Source organism: Mastacembelus armatus, chromosome 8 (genome assembly GCF_900324485.2).
Source record: "Mastacembelus armatus chromosome 8, fMasArm1.2, whole genome shotgun sequence".
In the NCBI taxonomy this organism is placed as follows: Eukaryota; Metazoa; Chordata; class Actinopteri; order Synbranchiformes; family Mastacembelidae; genus Mastacembelus; species Mastacembelus armatus.
In genome coordinates, this window is record NC_046640.1 from 7,165,493 (window position 1) to 7,180,177 (window position 14,685).

The window sequence follows — 14,685 nt, forward strand, 5'->3', positions numbered from 1 at the left end:
CTACTATTGTCAAGTTCAGTTGCACTTTCCCATTTAATTCATTGGGAAAGGCACTATACTTTATCCAGATGAGGATGAACTAACACCATCTATCCTTACAAGATGTCTGATATGAGAAGAATCTTCACTGTCCTGGTCAGTATCTGGTTCCCGTTTCCCTCTAGAGAGGCTGCACCAGCCTGCTGAAAGGCGACACTCGAGCATCCAGAACCAACATGACTGAGCGGAATTATGAGGAGATCTTCTGCTCCAACATGATGAAGAGCAACCAGGACATCATCAAAGATGGCTTCGCTGAACAGATGGCCGACCTCTTCATTGAAAACAGTGGGCATTTCCAATTCTGGTAGTTTACATGCTTTCAGAAGAGTAGGAAGATAACTGAAACCTCTGTGGGTTTTACAAACACCTAGGTTTATAAAAATAACTGGAGAATGTAAAAATGCACCGTCCAGTTAATAATGCTAAGAAAAGTTGACCTCTTGTTGACATACTGAGGTACATCTCTAGAAAAATTCTAAAAAATACGAAACAGCTCTGATATCAAATGTATTTACTGACTGGAAGGATTTGTCTTAAATTTTTACATGTGTAATGAGAAGCTAAACAACATGTTTAAACTGGATGACTGACTTGAGTTCCTTTGCTCTTTGTCTGCAGTCATGTTTTGTGGATTGGCTGGTTTCTCTGACTTCTACAATGCTGACTGGCTGCAGCACATCCTCAGGCTGCAAGATGAAGAAACTGGCTGCTTTGGGAGAGACAGTGAGAATTATGATAATCATAAATAATCATTTAAATCTGTGAAACCTGTTGCTGAATCTGAAATCTTTTGTGGGTGAATCTCCTACTAAGCCACATTGCCTTAACAACTCAGTTAGTAGTGAGATTTAAACACATCACCTTGTGTTGCACTGCTTTGACCTGCTCTTGACTGGCAGCCTGTGCTCACACAGATCTGCAATGTAGCCCAGTGGTTCCCCATCTTTTCAGTGTGATCATTTGTTTAGATCACAGTTGATGTCTATACATAAATGAGATTCAAAACAAGAAGAATATCAGGAATACATGGCCTTTTACTAAAGTGAGCCAGACTCTAGATTGCAACAACTAGTGAAAATCTAGGTTTATTTGTTACTGAGCAGGTGAGAATAACCCAAGCCAGAGTAAGAACATTATTTGAGATGCTCTATGCAGAAGTTGGATGGATTCTGTTGTTTCTGTCCTCAGGGAACATCATCTCTCAGATCATTGGAGACGAGCTGCTAGAACAGCTGCAGCCTCACAGGAGAGTGAAGAGGAGAGAAAGAGTACTTCAGGGTACGCATAGTTTTCAAGTTCATTTTGTAGGTTACATACAATGGTAAAATGGCCACTTCACTGAAATTCACAGTGATGATCAGTCATAATCTCAAAACAATCAATATGTGCATTATTACTTTGGATTTAGTTTTGTGACATTACTAGTGTGTTACTGGAAGGTTGTGACTATGGTAGGTAGATTTGCTTCTTCTCATTTTAATCCTTTCATTTCTTGTCTCACAGATGGTTGTTCCAGTCACACTACAGCAGTGGCGGTTGGTGCTCTGGGAGGATACCTGAACTACTACCTGACAGAGCAAGACATAACAAAGAGGCCGCTCTCGTGAAGGCCCCCATCCACCCTTCCTCACCCTGCTGCCACACAGCAGCGGTGCAGTCACACAGTGTTGTATATTATCAGGTAGAGATTTATTTCATGGCTGGAGATTGACCCCGGACATGAATATGATCAAATAAAAAGATGGGTTGTGGCTCGTAATGAATTTTATGAATGCTGACAATAAGCATCTCTATAGACCCCTGTATTGTTGAAAATAATTACAAGCCATGTGCCTTTTAAATAGCTTCTTGAAGTTTATCTTATCTTTTTAATTCAGTGATGCTCTAATTCTAAGAAAAACAATCTGAATCCAGTGATACTACAGGTAACTTCAGTTAAAAAGGGTAAATCTGATTTTCAATAAAAAGCTCTACTTGGACTCCAGATGGTGCTGTTGTTTCCATATATAGTCAGAGAGGAAGAATCTTCAGATTGTTTTCAGACTCCATCCATCCATCATCTATGTTCGCTTCTTTCCAACCAATGGTCACAGGGATCTGCTGGAGCCTATCCCAGCTCTCTTTGGGTGAAAGGCAGGTCTCCAGTCCATCACAGGGCCACATAGAGACAAACAACCTCACACACTCACACTCACTCCTATGGGCAATTTAGAGTCACCAATCAACCTGACATACATGCTTTTGGACTGTGGGAGGAAACCAGAGTGCTAAGCACTCAGTCTGCCCTTGTTATCAGAAACTCAAATTCTTAAATTCCTTACACCCACTGAATCTTTGACTGGTACTTCTGTATTTATACGTTTTGTGGTGTGTATGCAAATGAAAAATATTTATTTTAGTTTGTAACTAAAGTTAAAGGCATACACAAAATGCAAATATACAGAAAATAACATACAATGTGGTTGATGCTGCGATTAGCACTATCGCCTCATAGCAAGAAGGTTTCAGGTTTGAATGGCATTCAAACCTGGGGTCTTTCTGTGTGGAGTTTGCATGTTCTCCCCATATCTGTATGGGTTTTCTCCAGGTTTCCTCCCACAGCCCAAAGACATGCCGTTTGGGTTAGGTTAATTGGTAACTCTAATATGTCAATATGGACCAAAATCTCTATTCTAAAGGCAAAAGGGGGTCCAAATTGGCACTAACAAGGTGTACCTAATAAAGTGGCTGGTATGTGTATATTTACTTTTGATTCAGTTTAGTAGAAAAACATCCTAATAAACCTGTAGGATTATGAATAGCATCTTTCAACATCTTATATGCATATGTAGTATACATATTTACAGTATGACTATCGTTACAAAATATTATTTTCATTCAACAACACTTTCCAGATTGAGTTGAAGTTGTTTTGAGTCATTAGGTTTGTGTATATGAGTATGTACAATGTCCCTCACTGTACGCTGCTCACCAGCTGAAGTGGATGGCACAGACAGGCAGACAGCAGCCGAACATGTCCACAACCTTCATGGGCAGATCCAGACCGCTGGACAACTTGTGGAGACAAACACCCAGATCTGCTGAAGCTGCAGGACCAAGCATAAACACTGTCTGATTAAAAAGGGGTGGCTGGAGTTTTGCAGTTCAATGAGCAAATATTTCCTATTTATTAAATTTTAATTTTCAATTTATTTTATTTGTATAGCTCCAAATCACAGTACAATCATCTCAAGGCACTTTACAAAAAATAAAAACAAACCCAACCGAACCCCAAAAAATCCCTTATGAGCAAGCACTTGGTGACAGTGGAGAGGAAAAACTCCCTTTAACGGAAGAAAAAACCTCCAGCAGAACCGGGCTCAGTTTGGGCGGCCATCTGCCTCGACCGGTTGGGGTGAGTGGATAGAGCAGAGAGAAAAGAACAGCAACAATAAACAGCAAATAGAAACTGCAGGTTGGTGGGACCAGTAACTGCACATCAGCAATATACAGCTCCAGGACCAGGGACACCTGCAGAAGGTACAGAGAGAACAGAGAGAGAGGGAGAGGGGGAGAGAGCACAAACTAGGGGAGAGAGAAGGCACAAAGTTTGTGACATTCAATGGAAACATATGCATGAGAGAGAGAATAGAGGAGAGGACTGTGTCATTTATAATCTTTACCTACTTGCATTAATTTGGAACTGCAAACACACATCTATGCATATGCAGGTTTAAATTTATTAAGTCATCTTAATGGGTTCTTAAATATTTAAATTTCATCGATTATGGGCATTTTTCACAAATATTTTCTTTACTGGCCAAACAATCAATGATTAAAAAAATAGTATGCAAATTGTTGGTTACAGTGTTACAGTGGAATAATTGAACGCAGATCAAGATAATTAACTAACATGCAGAAAAACAAGTGGAAACAAGTTGAGAAAACATGAACCACTTCAATATAAAATACAACGAAGGTCTTGAAACGAGATTTTGACACAGTCCCTCTACAAAATCAAGACTATAAGATGGATTAGAGATCACCTGACATAACTGACTTTGTATTCAGAGGTACAAATTTCTAAAAAAATTGATATGGAGTAAATGTAGGGCTTTTGGGGGCTCTGAGGTCTGGGGCACCTGAGCAAGTTTCTTCCTTTATCCAGCTGCTGATTCATTGTTGCTAGAAACCAGCTATTCCTCAAATGGACAAACGTTTGATAATAACTGTAAATAAATGTAGTGGAGCACAGTGAGGTACAACAGTTCCATCTGAACTGTGTGTAAAGTATAAAATTAAAATGCCTACCTCAAAACTGATATATACTGGGATTTCATAATAGCAGCACCCTCTGACGTCACGGTTGTTTCCTCCCTCCGTCTCCTCACTTTACTCCCCCATTAGAGGAGAGGCAGCAGGACTTCCCCGCTTCTCTCCTGTTTCTGTCAGAGAAAACTGTCCCGCTTCTTTCAGGCTGGATCTGTCCGAGTGAGGACATGCGGGGTGCACGGCTCCAGCTGGCCGCGGTGCTGGCTCTGTTTGCCGCAGTGTTCGGGTCGCGGGCGGAGGTGATCGATGAGATCCTAAGCAGCCTCTCCAGGGGAGCATCCTTCCTAGAGCGGCAACATGAGCACATCAACCTGGACGGGGTGGTCGGGTTCTTCATGCTGCAGGGTAGGTTCCCAACTCCTGCGCTGTAAGCAGGCTGCAGCTGCACAGGTCCCCTGTCTGAAAACAGACTCCTTTCAGCTGCAACCTGGCAAATGTCTGTTAGTTTGTCACGGGTGGGTTCAGCCAAAGTGGGTGCGAAAAGTAAATGAGTAGACCTACATTTACTGAGGTTTTATACTGTGCTTATTTCTGATGAGGTACGATTTACAAATGTCCTGCAAGCTGTAAATGATGGCTTCACTAGTGGTTAATAAAACATTAATGCATTACATATCAGTTATATGCCATTAAAACAACTTGTGATGAAGAAAAGAATGACATCCGCACTTTTAAGCTAGAAAAATAAATATTTCACATTTGTTCACTAAAATCATTATTTGATTGGCTTTGACTAAATCCATTTCACAACAATGCATCATACTGTGAATGTGAACAATCAGTTTACAAATGAATTTTGGTCCTGATGTCTTTCAGACCTTTACCAGAAACAAACAGTCCAACAGTCCCTTGGACAGGTCTCCCTCTAGTTCTGAAAAGACCATGTGCCATGCTGGAAGAGGGTTTTCTACAACCTGGCAACCTAAACACTGTTGTTATTAGCTATTATTAACTGATCTGGAAGGCATTAGCAAATGATATTTTTAACCAGCAATACAGACATTAACCTCAGCATATAAACCTTTTATGTATTTCCATTTATACAATGGAGCAAGTTCTGAGCAAAATCTTGTAGTTTCTACTGCATTACATTTATTGGTAGATGTAGTTTCTGGTTCCTTTTGAGATAAAGATTTTACAGATGTATAAAATATATAGTCTATTTGACAAACTTATGAACTACAATGCATGGTTTAGGGATTAAACCAGTGGCTTCCAACCTTTTTAGCTTGTGGTGAAATCTTAGTAATAGTAGCCTACATTTACTCAAATACTGTACTTAAGTACAGGACTTTACAATACTTACTTATCTCAGTATTTCCATTTTACTATACTTTATGCTTCTGCTCCACTGCAGTTCAGAGGCTGAAGCACTGATGACAAAACATCTAAAACAATCTAACAAAACAAGCCAATAATGTTGTCAATAAACAGAAACATTTTACTGCGGAACAATTTTGTACAGTAAATAATCAGTATGTGTTAAATAAAAATGTGTTTTTGTTTGACCAACTGCTTCTGACTCTTGTCTGTTTTGTGTCATAGCTGAACTGAAAGAAGCGGTTCGGACGTGGCCTCACACTGACCCAGTCAGTTGGGCTCAGAGAACCTCCACCGTTGCTCTGATCAAACGTCTTGAGGAAAGTCTTGACAAGGCTGTTGCTGCCCTGCAGCAGGATGACCCCAAATATTACAGAGGTGAGATTTACAGCTTCATAGATTTCCCAGAAATCCTGTGGTATTGTGTCAATTGCTTTGGGAAAAGGCAAATTCATTATCATATTAAAGTATACGTATATACCTTAGAGTATAAACAAGTTAAAGACTTGCTACGTTTTCTATAGTAAATATATTACTGTAAAAGCTACTCAACAGTCATACAGGAGAACACCCCAAACTGGAAATACATAAGAATTTAAATAAGTGGAAAGGGCTAGTAAATCCAAAAAACACAAGTAAATGGTGGCAGCGATTTTCAACCAAGTCACAGTAAGTCATGCCTTTTTTGCAGTGAAAAATGGTATTAAACTGTTTTTTAAAGGTATTGCGTTATGGTCCAAGCCCCTTTCTGGTCCCTGGCTTTTATCTACCCATCCATCCATCCATCCATCCATCCATCCATCTATCCATCATCTATACTCGCTTATTCCAATTTAGGATCACAGGGATCTGCTGGAGCCGATCCCAGCTCTCTCTGGGTGAAAGGCAGGGGTACACCCTGGACAGGTCACCAGTCCATCACAGGGCCACATAGAGATAAACAACCTCACACACTCACACTCACTCCTATGGGCAATTTAGAGTCACCAATCAACCTGACATACATGTTTTTGGACTGTGGGAGGAAACCAGAGTACCTGGAGAAAACCCACACAAGCACAGGGAGAACATGTAAACTCCACACAGCACTTAGTTAAAGCAACCTTGGCAGCAATCACAGCCTCAAGTCTATTTGGGTATGATGCAACAAGCTTTGCACAATTGAACTATGGGATTTTCTACCATTGTTCTTTGCAAATCCTCTCCAGGTTGGTCAGGTTGGATGGGGACAGTCAGTGGACAGTCATTTTCATATCTCTCTAGAGATGTTTGACAGGGTCCAAGTCAGGGCTCAGGCTGGGCCACTCTAGGACATTCAAAGTTGTTCCTAAACTACTCCTCCTCTTGGCTGTGTGCGTAGGGTTGTCATGTTGGAAGGTGAGGTCCTGAACACTGGGGGACAGGTTTTCACTGAGGATATCTCTGTACATTGATCCATTCAGCTTTCCTTCAACCCTGACCAGTCTCCCAGTCCCTGCTACTGAAAAACTAACACCCCCACAGCTTGATGCAGCCACCACCATGCTTCACTGTTGGGATGGTATTGGGCAGCTGGTGAGAGTTGCCTATTTTCCTCCAGACATAATGTTTAGAACTGAGGCCAAACAGGTCAATCTTGGTTTCATCAGACCAGAGACTCTTGTTCCTCACAGTCTGAGAGTCCTTCAGGTGCTTTTTTGCAAACTCCAAGTGGCTTTAAAGTTTTTTGCAGGACTGGCTTCATCTAGCCACTGTGCCATAAAGACCAGGTTGGTGGAGGCTGCAGTGATGGTTGTCCTTCTGGAGCTTTGTCCCTGTCTCCACACAGGATCTCTGGAGCTTAGTCAGAGTGACTTGTTCTTGGTCACTTCTATTACTAAAGCCCTTCTCCCACAATTGATCAGTTTGGCTGAGAGACCAACGTTTGGAAGAGTCCTAGTTGTGCTAAACTTATACCATTTGAGCACACTGTGTTCCTGGGAACCTTCGGTGCAGCAGAAAGTTTTTGTAGCCTTTCCCAGCTCTGTGCCTATCAACAATCCTGTCTCTGAGCTCTGCAGGCAGTTCCTTTGACCTCATGGCTTGGTTTTTGCTCTGATATACATTTCCAGCTGTGAGCGCCAATCAAGGTGTAGAAATGTCTCAGCAACGATCAAGAGAAATGGGAGGTCCTGAGCTAGTGTAGATTAATGACCCTAGAGGTGTACAGGCCCTCGATGGTAGGTAGGTTGGCAGCAGTGATTCTTTCTGCAGCCCGTTGAAGTCTGTTTCTGTCGTGTTTGGATGCTGAACCAAACCAAATAGTGACGGACGAGCAGAGAACAGACTTAATGATTCCCCTGTAGAACTGTACCAGCAGCTCCTGGGGCAGGTTATACTTCCTGAGCTGACGTAGAAAGGACATCCTTAACTGTGTCTTCTAGATGGTGGAGCTGATGGTGGTTGTTCACTTCAGGTCCTGAGAGATTGTGGATCCCAGAAACTTGACGGTCTTCACTGCTGATACAGTGTTGCTGAGTGTGGTGGTGGTGGTGGGATTGCATTAAGGGGGCTCCTCCTGAAGTCTACTGTCATCTCCAGTTTTTTTTAGCGTGTTAATCTCCACATTGTTGTGACCACACCACAGAGCCAGCTCTTTAACCTTCTGTCTATAAGCAGACACATCACCATCTCAGATAACACAGATGATGATACCTGCTGCCTCTGGTCTGTCAGAAAGCTTGTTATCCATTGACAGGTGGGGGCTGGCACAGAGAGCTGGATGAGTTTGGACAGGAGGATATTCGTTGAATGCCAACCTGAAGTCCACAAACAGGACCTAAGCATAGGTCCCTGGGGAGTCAAGATGTTGCAGGATGTAATGCAGTCCCATGTTGACTGCATTACACCGACCTGTATGTAAACTAGAGGAGGTCCAGCAATGGGCCTGTGATGTCCTTCAGGTGGGTCAACACCACTCTCTCAAAGGACTTCATGACCACAGATGTCAGGGCAACAGGTCTGTAGTCATTCAGTCCAGTGGTGGAGGGATTCATAGGAACTGGGATAATTGTGGATCATTTGAAGCAGGATGGCACTTCACACAGTTCCAGTAATGTGGTAGAGCTATGTGTAAAGATGGGTGCTAGCTGGTCCTGTTTCAGAAAGGAGGGGGACCATCCAGTCCTGGTGCTTCCCTGATTCTCTGCCTTTATATATTGTCAGGGGTGAGCTTCCAGAAGTAGGGGGAGAGGGTGAGAGATGTTCCTTCCCAAATCTACAGCAGAACTCATTCAGGTCGTCTACCAGCAGCGTGGAGGACAGAGCAATAGGTGTCCTTTATTACAGTGTAGCCTTGGTCCAGTCTGTTTTTGTCCCTAGTGGGACAAATGGTGTGTTGTTTGCATTTGGTCAATTTAGGAGTGAGATTTGCTCTGTAAAATTCCCTAAAACAGTGAGCAGGGAGTCTGAGTGTTTTTATTCCATCCATGTAATCTGGTCGGCCAGGTGCTGTAATGCTGCGCTAACGCAGGCCTAAGGCAGGATGTAAACACCGACCTGAATGAATGAAGAAAACTCCCATAGCAAATAAAAAGTTAAAATTAATGGAAAGGGCTTCCAGGTTGGTGCTACAGATTTTTACCAACATTGTGATATCAAGTGTCAGGGGAAGATATTTTTCAACTGTGTGTTTTCTCAAGAGAGCACATCACTTGCAGAAAAGAATATTGTTGAGTTACAGTTCACTGACAATTTTTCCACCCCCGTGTCTTGCGCAGAGTTTGAGCCACTGCTCTCATGGGATTTCTGGTTGATGCCTCAGGAATGGAGCACAACAGATCACAGTCTGGTCTACCCCTCCACCATAACCAGTGACTGTTATGACGAGCTGCTCAGTGACAAATGTCTCACCCTGCTGCTGGGAACCTGGTACAAACACACACTACCATCACAACAGTAACACAACAACACCTCCAACGTGTTACCTGCAGAAATAAAAAAGCATCGGCTATAGATATTGTTTGGAGTTTTTCTGCCATCAGTTTCACTTTAAACAGTGTTTTCTACTTTATAACTTTTTTAAATCTCAACTTTAGCTTGATGAGACTTCATGCAGTATAAGAGAATTTGCACATGCTAGTAAATAGTATACTAAGAAAATCCACCCTTAAGTATATTTTCATTTATAGATGATATAGCTGGTAACTGCAAAAAGATTCCATTAATATAATAAAAATGTCAAATGTGTCAAAAGTAAATATCAATTGAAAAACAAACAAAAAAGTCTGAATGAACTCACCGGAGTGATGTGTGTACATATCTGAGCAGGAAAATTAATGGAACACCCTGCATTGTCACCAAGCCATGTCGGGACCCCATGACTCGTTTTGGTTGTCCACGCTACTCTCTGTCCCACCAGCTGCTCTACTTCATCCTTGGAAAAATGGTGAGTCTTCCAACAAAACAAGGCAAAAAAGACACATAAAGCCATCCAGCCTCTCCTGACCAACATGTGTGTTATATCTTAATCCTCTGTTGCACAGAGCTATAATATATTGATCTCTTTCTTGGAACATTGTGTGAGGATCAAAGGTGCAACCTTGAAGTGGTTCAGGTCATACCTATCTGAGAGGAGTTTTAGAGTAAGCCTTGGGGACCCCACCTCATCCACTGTGCCACTCACATGTGGTGTACCCCAATGCTCGATTCTTGGGCCCATCCTGTTTTCTTTGTACCTGCTTTTCTTTCGCTCTGTTTTAAGAAAATATGGTATCTCTTTTTATTTTTATGCTGATGACTCTAGGATCTATGTACTTTTAAAAAAGAATGACAGGAGCTCTTTTAAAATGTTTTAGATTGTTTTAATGATATTAAAGCCTGGCTGGCTCCTAACTTTTTAAAGTTCAATGAGAGTAAAACAGGTAATTGTTTTTAGCCCTAGGAACACCTCCTCTGTTTCTCTTTCGGACCTGGGCCCACTTAAGCCATATGTCAAGCCTATGGTGACAAACCTTGGTGGATGGACCCTCACTTTAAACTGGACAAACAGATTAACAATGTTGTTAAAGCTGTTTTTTTATCAACCGTGACTTTTGTACAAAGTAAAACCATTTTTATCTATGTCAAATTTTGAATCTGTCATACATGTCTTTGTCAAAACATGGCTTGACTATTGTAATGCCTTGTATACAGGTGTCAGTCAGTCTCCACTCTCTGACTTACAGCTAGTACAGAACGCTGCAGCCCAATTCTTAAGCGGTACCCTAAAGCATGAGAATATTATACCTGTCCTTGCTTCTCTTCACTGACATCCAGTCCAATTTAGAGTTGATTTTAAGATTTTATTGTTTGTTTTTAAAGCTCTTAATAGTCTTGCCCGATTTTATATCTTGGAGCTTTTAAATACCCACACCCTTGCTCAGTTCCTCAGGTCAACTAATTAGCTGCTCCCAGAGATTCCAAAGACCAGAATCAGGAGCAGAGGAGACCATACATTCTCAGTCATGGAGCCTATGCTTTGGAATAAACTTCTCCATTTGAGATAAGCCTCTAGCCTGTTTTTAAAAAACATCTCAAAACCCACAAAAAATTCAGCGGGTTCATTAATTGGAAATAATTGGAAGTGAATATCCACAGTAAAGTTTATAGAACTTGGTTATCGAAATGTCAATGCTGATTATGATTAAAGATCATAAAACTATGTCAAAGCTTAGGAAATAACACTTCTGTTGCCAAGTTCAGTTGCACTTTCCCATTTAATTCATTGGGAAAGGCACTATACTTTATCCAGATGAGGATGAACTAACACCATCTATCCTTACAAGATGTCTGATATGAGAAGAATCTTCACTGTCCTGGTCAGTATCTGGTTCCCGTTTCCCTCTAGAGAGGCTGCACCAGCCTGCTGAAAGGCGACACTCGAGCATCCAGAACCAACATGACTGAGCGGAATTATGAGGAGATCTTCTGCTCCAACATGATGAAGAGCAACCAGGACATCATCAAAGATGGCTTCGCTGAACAGATGGCCGACCTCTTCATTGAAAACAGTGGGCATTTCCAATTCTGGTAGTTTACATGCTTTCAGAAGAGTAGGAAGATAACTGAAACCTCTGTGGGTTTTACAAACACCTAGGTTTATAAAAATAACTGGAGAATGTAAAAATGCACCGTCCAGTTAATAATGCTAAGAAAAGTTGACCTCTTGTTGACATACTGAGGTACATCTCTAGAAAAATTCTAAAAAATACGAAACAGCTCTGATATCAAATGTATTTACTGACTGGAAGGATTTGTCTTAAATTTTTACATGTGTAATGAGAAGCTAAACAACATGTTTAAACTGGATGACTGACTTCCTTTGCTCTTTGTCTGCAGTCATGTTTTGTGGATTGGCTGGTTTCTCTGACTTCTACAATGCTGACTGGCTGCAGCACATCCTCAGGCTGCAAGATGAAGAAACTGGCTGCTTTGGGAGAGACAGTGAGAATTATGATAATCATAAATAATCATTTAAATCTGTGAAACCTGTTGCTGAATCTGAAATCTTTTGTGGGTGAATCTCCTACTAAGCCACATTGCCTTAACAACTCAGTTAGTAGTGAGATTTAAACACATCACCTTGTGTTGCACTGCTTTGACCTGCTCTTGACTGGCAGCCTGTGCTCACACAGATCTGCAATGTAGCCCAGTGGTTCCCCATCTTTTCAGTGTGATCATTTGTTTAGATCACAGTTGATGTCTATACATAAATGAGATTCAAAACAAGAAGAATATCAGGAATACATGGCCTTTTACTAAAGTGAGCCAGACTCTAGATTGCAACAACTAGTGAAAATCTAGGTTTATTTGTTACTGAGCAGGTGAGAATAACCCAAGCCAGAGTAAGAACATTATTTGAGATGCTCTATGCAGAAGTTGGATGGATTCTGTTGTTTCTGTCCTCAGGGAACATCATCTCTCAGATCATTGGAGACGAGCTGCTAGAACAGCTGCAGCCTCACAGGAGAGTGAAGAGGAGAGAAAGAGTACTTCAGGGTATGCATAGTTTTCAAGTTCATTTTGTAGGTTACATACAATGGTAAAATGGCCACTTCACTGAAATTCACAGTGATGATCAGTCATAATCTCAAAACAATCAATATGTGCATTATTACTTTGGATTTAGTTTTGTGACATTACTAGTGTGTTACTGGAAGGTTGTGACTATGGTAGGTAGATTTGCTTCTTCTCATTTTAATCCTTTCATTTCTTGTCTCACAGATGGTTGTTCCAGTCACACTACAGCAGTGGCGGTTGGTGCTCTGGGAGGATACCTGAACTACTACCTGACAGAGCAAGACATAACAAAGAGGCCGCTCTCGTGAAGGCCCCCATCCACCCTTCCTCACCCTGCTGCCACACAGCAGCGGTGCAGTCACACAGTGTTGTATATTATCAGGTAGAGATTTATTTCATGGCTGGAGATTGACCCCGGACATGAATATGATCAAATAAAAAGATGGGTTGTGGCTCGTAATGAATTTTATGAATGCTGACAATAAGCATCTCTATAGACCCCTGTATTGTTGAAAATAATTACAAGCCATGTGCCTTTTAAATAGCTTCTTGAAGTTTATCTTATCTTTTTAATTCAGTGATGCTCTAATTCTAAGAAAAACAATCTGAATCCAGTGATACTACAGGTAACTTCAGTTAAAAAGGGTAAATCTGATTTTCAATAAAAAGCTCTACTTGGACTCCAGATGGTGCTGTTGTTTCCATATATAGTCAGAGAGGAAGAATCTTCAGATTGTTTTCAGAAACTCAAAATGTTAAAAACCCACACCCACTGGTTTCTATGTAATTGTGCTGCTGGTGGAGCACTAATGGAGTCCTGTCCACAAATCAGGACAGACAGGGTACTACAGGACCTTAACTAATACTTCTATCTTTGTAAGGTTTGTGGTGTGTTGCACTTATAAAGGAAAAATGTTACTTTTAAAATAAGAAGTTGGTAACTTCAGTTAATGGCATTCATAAAATGCAAATACGGAGACAATAATATACAGCGTGGGTGATGTGGTGGTTATCACTTTCACCTCATAGCAGAAAGCAGTGAGTGTCTGTCTCTACATTGGATGGTGGATGGATGAATAACACACAACATGATTCACAGTGAGAAAAGGAAAGTGACTCAGGTTCCTGCTAGGTTTCTGAGTTCAGTCAGAAACTGAGCTGTCACTTCAACACATACAGGCACATTCACACATATACATTGTTAGCTACAGTATCCTACATCTTTCTTACAGGACCTGATTTTTTTCTGTACCTTGGTACTGATATTGGTCACTGAAAGCTTGATTGGAAAATCTATATTAAAAATTCCACTTTTGATTCCACTAAAAAGAAAAACATCCTAATAAACTGGTATTTTAAAGATAAAACTTTGGGGCACTTTTTAAAATTCAAAATAATAATCTTTATTTTCTTTATGTGTTTTTTACATTTTATGTTTTTTTTCTTATCATTTTATGTATTGCATATAAATATAAAGGCGGCTATACAAGCAGCAGTGACCAAAGAGGGGCTGCATGAACCCTTAATGTACTGTATTTGGTGTAGATGAAATTGCAATATACAATATACTTTCATGTACTACAATATGTTAGCAGAATAAACACATCTAGAAAAGCTTGAAAATCTGCTCCATTTCTTTTTTCCTCTGTAACATTGAGTTTTGGTGATAATTATCTATGATTACATTAGTACTCACAGGACTGCAGTGTAGCTGGGGTCAAAATGTGAAAAGAACACAAACTGATTATGTAACATGCTGTTGAAGCATGTGAGGATTTTATACTTCAGCCCAAACTTCCCCCAGCAGAATTCAACTTCTCTGGGTTGAGAGACAAAATTAACCCCAAAGCTGCTCAAAGGAAGAGAGTAAATGAAAATGGTTGAGGTTCTAAGAAACATAATGTTGCAGAGCAGGTCTGACTCATATCAGCAATTTTAAGTGATACAATCATTACTGATTAAGCTGATTGATTCAACTTTAGTTCGCTTACCCTT

General features: G+C 40.8%; 2 protein-coding genes across 2 annotated transcripts; both read left to right on the forward strand.

Moving 5' to 3' along the window:
- The first annotated feature begins 62 nt into the window (after positions 1-62).
- LOC113141352 (UPF0764 protein C16orf89 homolog) lies at positions 63-2,079 on the forward strand. Its single transcript, XM_026325713.1, has 4 exons — positions 63-327; positions 661-765; positions 1,231-1,320; positions 1,546-2,079. Exons 1-4 carry the CDS (start codon positions 216-218, stop codon positions 1,647-1,649), a joined length of 411 nt encoding a protein of 136 aa, XP_026181498.1. The 5' UTR covers positions 63-215; the 3' UTR covers positions 1,650-2,079.
- A 2,354-nt stretch (positions 2,080-4,433) lies between these two features.
- LOC113141525 (UPF0764 protein C16orf89 homolog) lies at positions 4,434-14,313 on the forward strand. Its single transcript, XM_026325999.2, has 8 exons — positions 4,434-4,698; positions 5,899-6,051; positions 9,411-9,561; positions 9,961-10,078; positions 11,519-11,681; positions 12,010-12,114; positions 12,580-12,669; positions 12,895-14,313. Exons 1-8 carry the CDS (start codon positions 4,521-4,523, stop codon positions 12,996-12,998), a joined length of 1,062 nt encoding a protein of 353 aa, XP_026181784.1. The 5' UTR covers positions 4,434-4,520; the 3' UTR covers positions 12,999-14,313.
- The last annotated feature ends 372 nt before the right edge of the window (positions 14,314-14,685 follow it).

Bases quoted from the DNA above. Each gene is read 5' to 3' on its own strand.
- LOC113141352 (XM_026325713.1), top strand. From the start codon at position 216: ATGACTGAGCGGAATTATGAGGAGATCTTCTGCTCCAACATGATGAAG. The intron at 766-1,230 runs GTGAGAATTATG...TTCTGTCCTCAG, and splicing joins TGGCTGCTTTGGGAGAGACA to GGAACATCATCTCTCAGATC. The intron at 1,321-1,545 runs GTACGCATAGTT...CTTGTCTCACAG, and splicing joins GAGAGAAAGAGTACTTCAGG to ATGGTTGTTCCAGTCACACT.
- LOC113141525 (XM_026325999.2), top strand. From the start codon at position 4,521: ATGCGGGGTGCACGGCTCCAGCTGGCCGCGGTGCTGGCTCTGTTTGCC. The intron at 10,079-11,518 runs GTGAGTCTTCCA...GTTTCCCTCTAG, and splicing joins ACTTCATCCTTGGAAAAATG to AGAGGCTGCACCAGCCTGCT. The intron at 12,670-12,894 runs GTATGCATAGTT...CTTGTCTCACAG, and splicing joins GAGAGAAAGAGTACTTCAGG to ATGGTTGTTCCAGTCACACT.